The 11,528-nt window shown below is 52.2% G+C and overlaps 1 protein-coding gene across 1 annotated transcript; it reads left to right on the top strand.

The window, feature by feature from the left end:
• The first annotated feature begins 4,574 nt into the window (after window positions 1–4,574).
• On the top strand, window positions 4,575–5,489 carry LOC138349233 (uncharacterized). Its single transcript, XM_069299552.1, has one exon. The coding sequence runs from the start codon at window positions 4,575–4,577 to the stop codon at window positions 5,487–5,489; it is 915 nt and encodes a 304-aa protein (XP_069155653.1).
• Window positions 5,490–11,528: the final 6,039 nt, after the last annotated feature.

An 11,528-nucleotide genomic window follows, 5' to 3' on the forward strand; every position in this document is an offset into this window, starting at 1 on the left:
GCCACGACCGATGTTGCCGACCATTGGTGCTTTCAAAGGGCGGTGATGTCATGCCACGCTCGATGTCGTTCGACACTGTGTGCTGCCTAATAGCGGTGATGTCATGCCACGCCCGACGTTCATTCAACCGTGCGTGCAGTACAAGGGTAGTGATGGCATGCCACGCCCAACGTTGCCGATCGTGTGTCTTGTCCAAGGGTAGTGATGTCATGCCACGCCCGACATCGTTAAACCGTTCGGCAATCCAAGGGCGGTGATGTCATGCCATGCCCGATGTCGTTGACCGTGTGTGCGGTCCAAGGACGGTGATGGCAATCCACGCCCGATGTTGCTGACCGTGTATTGATGTTTGGCTATGCTCGATGTTGTCCGACCGTGTGTGCTGCCTAAGGGCAGTTATGTCATGCTACGCCCGACGTCGTCCGATCGTATGTACTGTCCAAGGGTAGTGTTATTATGCCACACCCGACATTGCCGATCATGTGTGCTGTCGAAGGTCTATGATGGCATGCCACGCCCGACGCCGTCCGACCGTCTGTGCTGTCCAAGAGCGATGATGGCATGCCACGCCCGACGACGCCCGACTATCTGTGCTGCCCAGAGGCAATGATGGCATGCCACGCCCGATGTCGTCTGACCGTGTGTGCTGTCCAAAGGAGGTGATGTCATGCCACATCCGACGTCGGTCGATCATGTATGCTGGCCAAGGGCGATGATGGCATGCCATGCCTGACACCGTCCGACTGTTTCGCTAGTCCAAAGACAATGATGGCATGCCACACCCGACATCGTTCGACCGTGTTTGTCGTCCAAGGGCTATGATGGCATGCCACGGTCGACGTCGTTCAACCGTGTGTGTTGTCCAAGGGCCATAATGACACTCCACGCCTGACATCATTCGACTATGTGTGTTGTCCAAGGGCGATGATGGCATGCCACGCCCAACGTCGTTCGACCGTCTGTGTTGCCCAAAGGCGATGATCGCATGCCACGCCCGATGTCGTCCGACCGTGTGTGCTGTCCAAAGGCGGTGATGGCATGCCACGCTTGACATTGTTCGACCGTGTTTATCCGCCAAGGGCGATGATGGCATGCCACGCGCGACGTCGTTCGACCGTGTGTGCTGGCCAAACGAGGTGATGTCATGCCACGCCCGACGTTGCCGAATGTGTGTGCTGTCCAAGGGCGGTGATGTCATGCCATGCCCGACGTCATCCAACCGTGCGTAGAGTCCAAGGGCGGTGATGTCATGCCATGCCTGACGTCGTTCGATCGTATGTGCTGTCGAAGGGTGGTGATGTCATGCCACGACCGACGTCGTCCGACCATGTGTGCTGTCCAAGGGCGGTTATCTAATGCCACACCTGACGTCGTTCGACCGTGTGTACTGTCCAAGGGCGGTGATGTTATGCCACGCCCGACGTCGTCCAAATCTACGTGCAGTCCAAGGGCTGTTATGGCATGCCACGCCCGATGATGCCGATCGTGCGTGTAGTCTAAGGGAGGTGATGTCATGTCTTGCCCGATGTCATTCGACCATTTGTTCTGCCCAAAGGCGATGATGGCATGCCACGCCCGAAGTCATTCGACTGTGCGTGCTGCCTTAAGGCAATGATGCCATGCCACGCCCAACGTTATTCGACCATGTGTGCTTTCCAAAGGCGGTGATGTCATGCCACGCTCGACGTCGTTCGACCGTGTATGCTGCCCAAAGGCGATGATGGCATGCCAGGCTCGATGTTGTACGACCGTGTGTGCTGTCCAAGGGCTGTGATGGCATGCCACGCCCGACGTCGTCTGACCGTGTTTGCCGTCCAAGGGCTATGATGGCATGCCACGCCCAACGTCATTCGACCATGTGTGATACCCAAAGGCGATGATAATATGCCACGCCCGATGTCGTTCTACCGTGTGTGCTGTCCAAAGGCGGTGATGTCATGCCACGCCCGACGTAGTCTCACCGTGTGTGATGCCCAAGGGCGGTGGTATCATTCCACGCACGACTTCGTCCGACCGTGTGTACTGTTCAAGGGCAGTGTTGTCATGCCATGCCTGACGTTGCCGACTGTTTGTGTTGTCCAACGGCGGTGATGTCATGCCACGTCCAACGTCGTTCAACCGTGTGTGCTGTCACAAGGCGGTGATTGCATGTCACGCCCAACGTCGTTTGACTGTGTGTGCTGTCCAAAGGCGGTGATGTCATGCCACACCCGACATTGTTTGACCGTGTGAGCTGCCCAAAGGCGATGATGGCATGCCATGCCCGATGTTGTTCAACCGTTTCTGCTTTCGAAAGGCGGTAATAGCATATCATGTCTGACGTCGTTCGATCGTGTTTGCCGTTCAAGGGTTATGATGGCATGCCACGTGCAACGTCGTTGGACCGTGTGTGCTGCCCAATGGTGATGATGGCATGCCACGCCCGATGTTGTTTGACCGTGTGTGCTGTCCAACGGCGGTGATGGCATGTCACGCTCGACGTCGTTCGACCGTGTGTGCTGTCCAAAGGCGGTGATATCATGCCACGCCGGATGTTTTTCGATTGTGTGTGCTGCCCATAGGCCATAATGGCATGCAACGCCCGACATCGTTCGAATGTGTGTGATGTTAAAAGGCGGTGATGGCATGTCGGGCGTGACGTCATTCGACCGTGTTTGTCGTCCAAGGTGTGACGTCCCGCCATCCATTCAGGCTGAACGCCACCCAACTAGGCAGCCATTAGGCGCATCAAGTGCAAGGGGGCAGGCTGACCATGCAGGAAAGCAGCCAAGGGGGCCAGCAGCAGGTGAAGAGACAGCCGTTACAACAGTTTCAGCTGTTACGGCAGTTACAGCCGTTACAGTTGTTACACTTGGTAGTGGGGCGACAGTTTCAGGAGTTTCAAGCCTTTGGGAGGCTTGTGCAGATCATGGGGCAGACTAGGAGCATCTAGGAGTCCTTTTTGGAAGACTTAGAAGCTTGTCTTGTAGGCATAGTCTTAGGAACTTGTATAGTGTAGCATTTACTATTTCTTAGGCATTAGAGTAGTATAAATAGTAGTTCATTGACCTTGTAAAGCATCCAATCATTTTCAAGTAATAGAAGTTCCTTCTTCCAAAATTCTGTCTACTTCTTATTTTCTTAGCGATCCGAGTTTTAGGCTTACTTGAGTTTGCAAGAACGTGCAAGAATCGTGAGTAAACCGTCAAGTGTCGCATGGAGTATTGTCCAAATCAAAAATTCGGTGACAATTGGTATCAGAGCAGGTTCATCGTAACAGAATGATGAATGAAGGAGACGGAAGCGGCGCTAGCAACACCCCCAACATTCAGGTGGGAAAGAAGAACAAGAAAGGGAAGAAGCAGCAGCAGAAGGGAAATGATCCCAATCTGCCTATTCTGCCCGATCTTCCACCTACTGATCCACCACCAACTAATCTTCCATCAGGCAGTCTACCACCAGGTGGTCAGCCATCAGGCAGTCTGCCACCAGGTGGCCAGCCATCAGGCAGTCTGCCACCAGGCGGCCAACCATCAGGCAGTCTGCCACCAGGCGGTCTTCCAACAGATGAGTTACCATCAAATGTTCCTCCACCAAGCGACGGACCAACATCTTTCCAGCATAATGTTGTCGATGAGAGTGACGGCGACGACAGCGAAGAAACTATCGACGTCACTGTGGGACATGAATGGCTTGCCAGCGTTGAAAGGGCAAGGCCAACTGTTGAGATTTTAGGCCCGCGCTTGAATCGGTTGGACAGCGATGTCAAAGACCTTGAAGAGAACTCCCTTGAGGAAGTTGAAGCCATTCGGAAGGAGTTGGATCTACGCAAGCGGTCTGAATTAGCGATGAAGGAAACCATTACTTCCTTGGAGTTCAGGTTCATGGACGCCCTTACGATGATCCAGACGCTGAAGAAAAAGGTTGAGGCCCTCGAAGAAGAGAGGGAGGTTGGAGCAACAACATCACTTGGCAAGGAAAGGGAGTCCAGAGTCGAGGTTCCCAAGCCACCGACATTCAAGGGTGTCCGTGATGCCCTAGAGGTAGGCAATTTCCTTTGGCACTTGGAAAATTATTTCAGGTGTAATCAGGTCAGGAGCGATGCAAACAAGATCAACACTGCCGCGTTTATCTTTCCGACGTAGCCATGCTGTGGTGGAAACGCAAAGATGCCGAGATCAAGAGGGGCACACGCACCATCGACACATGGGAACAATTCCTTGAGGAATTCAAGAAAGCTTTCTTCCCCAATAATGTTGTTTATGAGATGAAGTGCAAACTCTGGGAGTTGAAGCAAACGGGAAGCATTAGGGCATATGTGAAGGAGTTCACAATTTCGACCCTCCAAATTCCCCAACTCATGGAAGATGACATGCTGTTCACCTTCATGGATGGGCTGCAGAATTGGGCGAGGACCGAGTTAGAGCAGCGTCAAGTAAAAACCATCGATGAGGCCATCACTCAAGTCGAGACCTTGACAGATTTCAAACATGATCGTTTGGACAAGGCAAAGGGCAAGGAATCAAGCTAAAGGTGGGGGAGACTGTGGCCGAGGCAGAGAACAGTCGGCATAACCCAAGCAGCAGGACACGCCCATGTCCGATGGCAGACGGTTTGAACGTCAGAAATTCTCGGAGAAGCGGACGCAGTCCAGCAGAGGAGACGGGTGCTACATATGCGGCGGACCTCACGGTTATGCCAGGTGCCCAGAGATGAAGAGCCTTAGTGCCATCGTCCGTGAGCGGAAGGAGAAGGAGGCACAAGACAAGGCGAAATCGGCAGACACCACTCAGTTGGGCATGGTTAGAATCTGTGGTGCCATAGCAAAGCAGGCTGACAACCCGGGGGATTTCAGTAAACAATATGTGGATATATCCATCAATGGGCAAGCAGTTCGGGCCATGGTAGATTTTGGGGCTGAATCCAACATTATGACCAAGACGGCGGCCGAAAAATTGGGACTGAAAATTGTTCCAAGCAACAATCGCCTCAAGACGGTCAACGCCCCACCAACTCCCGTGTGTGGAATTGCTCATGGGGTCAGCATCACTTTAGGACGGTGGAGAGGTAAGACAAACTTTACTGTAGCTCCCTTGGACATATCCGATGCTATTCTTGGGCAGGAATTCTTTCAACGTTGCCACACGATGATTTATCCCTACCTTCAACAACTCTTGGTGATGAAGGGGGAAGGGTCTTGTATGGTGCCTCTTGTTAGGGTGCCGAAGAAAGACATATATGCCCAACTGTCAGCCATGCAGATTGTGAAGGGCCTGAAGAAAGGAGCACCAACCTTCTTAGCCACCATCGCAAGTTCGAGTGAAGACCATGGTGCTATGGAGCCTCTGCCACCCATCATAGAATCTATTTTGCAGGAAACCAGTGACGTGATGCCGGAGGAGCTGCCAAAAACTCTACCTCTAAGGCGTGAGGTAGACCACATGATTGAGCTAGAGGTGGGAGCCAAGCCACCTGCATTTGCACCTTATCGATGGCTCCGCCTGAGTTAGAAGAACTGAGGAAGCAGTTAAAAATAGCTCCTCGAAGCAGGTCTTATTCGTCCATCCAAGGCACCCTATGGAGCGCCGGTGCTGTTTTAGAAGAAGAAAGACGGGTCGATGCTTCTATGCATTGACTACAGGGGGCTCAATAAGATCACAATTCGGAACAAGTATCCAATCCCGCTGATCGCAGATTTGTTTGATCGACTTGGAGAGGCCAAGTATTTTACCAAGATGGATCTCTGGAAAGGCTACTATCAAGTGCGCATTGCAGAAGGGGATGAGCCAAAGACAGCATGCGTGACCAGGTATGGAGCATTCGAATGGTTGGTGATGCCCTTCGGCTTAACCAACGCACCAGCCACATTTTGCACGCTGATGAACGAGATTTTTCACCCCTACTTGGACTAGTTCGTAGTAGTGTACTTAGATGACATAGTCGTCTATAGTATCACTTTGCAAGAACATGTGGAACACTTGAAGAAGGTCTTCAAAGTCTTGCGGGAGAATCAGCTTTATGTCAAGAGAGAGAAGTGCGAGTTCGCCCAACCAAAGATACATTTCTTGGGCCATGTGATCAGTCAAGGTGAGCTTCGTATGGATGAGGCCAAGGTAAAGGCGATCCAAGATTGGGAAGCGCCTACGAAGGTGACCGAGCTACGTTCTTTTCTTGGACTTGCTAATTATTATCGCAGGTTCATCAGAGGATACTCCGCTATTGCTGCCCCACTGACCGAGCTGCTGAAAAAGAACAGGCCTTGGTTGTGGAGCGAGGAGTGCGAAGAAGCGTTTGAAGGTCTAAAGGCTGCAGTTACTGAGGAACCAGTCCTGATGCTGCCTGACTTCACCAAGACCTTCGAGATCCATACGGATGCTTCTGACTTTGCCATTGGGGGAGTCTTAATGCAGGAGAAGCACCCCATAACTTTTGAAAGCCGGAATCTGAATGAAGCGGAACGACGGTACACTGTGCAGGAGAAGGAGATGACGGCCATCGTACATTGTCTACGCACATGGAGGCATTATCTACTAGGCTCCAAGTTTGTAGTAAAGACCGACAACGTTGCCACAAGCTATTTTCAATCACAAAAGAAGATCACTCCAAAGCAGGCTCGTTGGCAGGATTTCTTAACGGAATTCGACTACAACTTGGAGTACAAACCCAGAAGGGGCAATGTGGTAGCCGATGCATTGAGCAGAAATACTGAATTAGCGGCCATCTCCTCAGTCCGTAGTGAGTTCCAAGGCGCAATCAAAGATGGTATGCTACGCGATCCGGAAGCCAAGAAGATTATGCAGCTGGCTGCAAAAGGCCAAACCAAACGGTCTTGGGTAGAAGACGGATTCTTGCTTACCACTGGCCGGAGGATTTATGTACCAAAGTTCGGATTCATCAGGCGGCATATTATCAAAGAAAGCCACGACACTCCGTTGGCTGGGCATCCGGGACAGAAGAGAACGAGGGCATTAGTGGAGGCTTTCTATTTTTGGCCACGTATGCGGGAAGATATCGAGCAGTATGTGCAGACTTGTCTAGAGTGCCAGCAAGACAAGGTAGAGCAAAGGCAACAAGGAGGGCTGTTGGAGCCATTACCCATAGCTGATCGTCCATGGGAGAGTATATCTATGGATTTCATTACTTCTTTGCCGAAGTCAAACGGGTTTGGCACTATTATGGCCGTAGTGGATAGATTTTCCAAATATGCTACATTCATGCCTGCCACAGCCGGTTGTACTGCAAAGGAAGCTGCACAATTGTTCTTAAAAATGTTGTGAAGTATTGGGGGCTGCCGAGGTTCATCATTAGTGATCGGGATCCTCGTTTCACAGGTAACTTTTGGAGTGAACTCTTCGAGATTCTTGGTTCAAAACTTCATTTCTCCACCAGTTTCCACCCCCAAACTGATGGCCAAACTGAACGCGTCAACTCCTTGTTGGAATGCTGTCTTAGGCACTATGTCAGTGCACATCAGAAAGATTGGGCTAAGCTCCTAGACATGGTGCAATTTTCTTATAATTTGCAGAGAAGTGAATCTACAGTGCGCACACCGTTCGAGTTAGCAACAGGACAGCAACCCCAAACTCCGCATTCACTGCCAACCTTGTTCAAGGGGAAGAGTTTGGGCGCTTACAACCTTGCCAAGGGTTTGGAAGATCAACTCAACCTTGCAAAATCTTATTTGAGAAAGGCGGCAAGGAGGATGAAGAAGTTTGCCGACCACAAGCGTCGTCCCACCAACTACAAAGAAGGTGATATGGTTTTGGTAAAGTTTAATCTGAGGCAGTTTAAGGAACTTAGAGGCATGCATCACAACTTGGTGCGGAAATATGAGGGTCTGTTCAAAAATATTGCCAAGGTGGGTAAAATTTCATACAAGTTGGAGTTACCTCCACACTTCAAGATCCACCCGGTCTTTCATGCAAGCGTCCTTAAGCCTTATTATGAGGATAAGGATGATCCCAGCCGGAACAAATCACAACGGGCCCCAATCACCATTACTGCCTCGTATGATCGTGAAATTGAAGCTATCATAGATTACCAAGCGAAGCGGAAACGAGTACAGCAGGCCAGTGCCATGTTTCTCGTACATTGGAAGGGACAAACTCCAGAAGAAGCCACTTTGGAGAAGTACGAAGACATGTGGCAGTTCAAAGACAAAATTCAGGAGTTCTTGCAGCAATGCGTTGCAGTCGTCGCATCATGGGGTGGGGGAGATTGTAACGTCCTGCCATCCATTCAGGCTAAATGCCACCCAACTAGGCAGCCAGCAGGTGCAGCAGGCGCAAGAGGGCAGGCTGACCATGCAGGCCAGCAGCCAAGGGGGCCAGCAGCAGGTGAAGAGACAGCCGTTACAACAGTTTCAGCTGTTACGGCAGTTACAGCTGTTACAGCTGTTACACTTGGTAGTGGGGCGGCAGTTTCAGGAGTTTCAAACCTTTGGGAGGCTTGTGCAGATCATGGGGCAGACTAGGAGCATCTAGGAGTCCTTTTTGGAAGACTTAGAAGCTTGTCTTGTAGGCATAGTCTTAGGAACTTGTATAGTGTAGCATTTATTATCTCTTAGGCATTAGAGTAGTATAAATAGTAGTTCATTTTACTTGTAAAGCATCCAATCATTTTTCAAGTAATAGAAGTTCCTTCTTCCATAATTCTGTCTACTTCTTATTTTCTTAGCGTTCTGAGTTTTAGGCTTACTTGAGTTTGCAAGAACGTGCAAGAATCGTGAGTAAACCGTCAAGTGCCGCACAGAGTATTGTCCGAATCAAAATGTCCGTGACAAAGGGCTATGATGGCATGCCACGCCAAACGTTGTTCGACCGTGTGTGCTGTCCAAAGGCGGTGATGTCATGCCACACCCAACGTTATCGACCGTGTGTGAAGTCCAAGGGCGAAGATTTCATGCCATGCCGGACGTCGTCCAACCGTGTGTGTATTCCAAGGGCGGTAATGTACTGCTACGCTCGACGTCGTTCAACGTGTGTGCTGTCTAAGGGCGGTGATGTCATGCCATGCCGAACGTCGTCCGACCATGCGTGCAGTCCAAAGGAAGTGATGTCATGCTACGCCCAACGTCGTTTGACCGTGCATGCAGTCCAAGGGCGGTGATGTCATGCCATGCTCGATGTCGTTCGACCGTTTGTGCTGCCTAAAGGCGATGATGGCATGCTACGCCCGACGTCGTTCGACCGTGTGTGCTGCCCAAATGCAATGATGGCATGCCACACCCGACATCGTTCGACCGTGTGTGCTGTCTAAAGGCGGTGATGGAATGTCACACCTGACGTCGTTCGACCGTGTGTGCTGTCCAAAGGCGGTGATGTCATGCCACACCCGACGTCGTTCAACCGTGTGCGCTGCCCAAAGGCGGTGATGGCATGTAACGCCTGACGTCTTTCAACCGTGTGTGCTGTCCAAAGACGGTGATGTCATGCTACACCATACGTCGGCCGACCGTGCGTGCCGTCCAAGGGCGGTGCTATCACGCCACGCCCGACGTCGTTCGACCGTGTGTTTTCCAAGGGTGGTTATGTCATGCAACGACCGACTTCGTTGGACCGTGCGTGCAGTCTTAGGGCAGTGATGTCATGCCACGCCCGACGTTGTTCGACCATTTGTGCTGCCCAAATACGATGATGACATGCCACGCCCGACGTCGTTCGACCGTGTGTGCTGCCCAAAGGCGGTGATTGCATGCCACGCCCAAGCGTATGTGCCGTCCAAGGGCGGTGATTTCATGCCATGCCTGAAGTTGTCGGACCGTGCGTGCACTCTTAAAGATGATGGCATGCCACGCCCGACGTCGTTCAACCGTGCATGATGTCCAAAGGCAGTGATGTCATGCCACGCCCTATGTTGCCGACCGTGTGTGCAGTCCAAGGGCGGTGATGTCATTCCACGCCCGACATCATCCGACCATGTGTGTAGTCCAAGGGCGGTAATTTACTGCTACGCCCGACGTCGTTCAACCGTGCATGCAGTCCAAGGGCGGTGATGTCATGCCACGCTCGATGTCGTTCGACTGTGTATGCTGTCCAAAGGCGGTGATGGCATGCCACGCCAGACATCATTCGACCGTGTGTGCGGTCCAAAGGCGGTGATGTCATGCCACGCCTGACGTTGCCGACCGTGTGTGCTGCCCAAGGGCGGTGATAATATGCTTGCCCGACGTCGTCCGACCGTGTGTGTAGTCCAAGGGCGGTAATGTATTGCTATGCCCGACGTCGTCCGACCGTGCGTGCAGTCCAAGGGAGGTGATGTCATGCCACGCCCGACGTCGTCCCTCCCTGCATGTAGTCCAAGGGCGGTGATGGCATGTCACGCCGAACGTCGTTCAACTATTTGTGCTGCCTAAAGGCGATGATAGCACACCACGCCCGCTGTCGTTCGATCGTGTGTGCTGTCCAAAGGCAGTGATGGCATGTCACGCTTGACGTCGTTTGATCGTGTTTACCATACAAGGGCGGTGATGTCATGCCACGCCTAACATCGTTTGACCGTGCATACAGTCCAAGGGAGGTGATGGCATGCAACGCCCGACGTCGTTCAACCGTTTGTGCTTCCCAAAGGTGATAATGATATCCCACACATGATGTTGCTCGACCGTGTGTGCTGCCAAAATGCGATGATGGAATGCCACGCCCAACATCGTTCGACCATATGTGCCGTCTAAAGGCGGTGATGGCATGTAACACCATACGTTGTTCGACTGTGTGTGCTGTCCAAAGGCGGTGATGTCATGCCACACTCTACGTCGTTCGATCGTGTGAGCTGTCCAAAGGCGGTGATGTCATGAAATGCCCATGTCGTCGGACCGTGCGTGTAGTCTTAGGGCGGTGATGTCATGCCACGCCCTACATTGTTCGACCGTTTGTACTGCCCAAATGCGATGATGGCATGCCACGCACGATGTCGTTCGACCGTGTGTGCTGCATAAAGGCGATTATTGCATGCCAGGCTCGACATCGTTCAAGCGTATGTGCCGTCCAAGGGCGGTGATGTCATGCCACGCCTGACGTCGTTCGACCGTATGTGTTGTCCAAGGGCGGTGATGTCATGCCACGCTCAACGTTGTCTGACCGTGCGTGTCGTTCAAGGGCAGTGATGTCATGCCTCGCCAGACGTCGTTCGACCTTGTGTGCTATCCAAGGGCGGTGAAGTCATGCCACGCCCGACATCCACCGATCATGCATGCAGTCCTAGGGCGGTGATGTTATGCCACACTCGATGTCGTTCGACCGTTTGTGCTGCCCAAAGGCAATGATGGCATGCCTCGCCCGACATCGTTTGACCGTGTGTGCTGTCCAAAGGAGGTGATGTCATGCTATGCTCGACGTCGTTCGACCGTGTGTGCTGCTCAAAGGCGATGATTGCATGCCACGCCCGATAATGTTCGACTCTGTGTGTTATCCGAAGGCGGTGATGGCATGTCACGCCTAACGTCGTTCGACCGTGTTTGCCGTCCAAGGGCTTAGATGGAATGCCACGCCCGACATCGTCAGACTGTGTGAGCTAGTCCAAAAGCGATGGTTGCAAGCCACGCCCGACGT

Source organism: Solanum lycopersicum, chromosome 6, assembly GCF_036512215.1.
Source record: "Solanum lycopersicum chromosome 6, SLM_r2.1".
NCBI lineage: Eukaryota > Viridiplantae > Streptophyta > Magnoliopsida > Solanales > Solanaceae > Solanum > Solanum lycopersicum.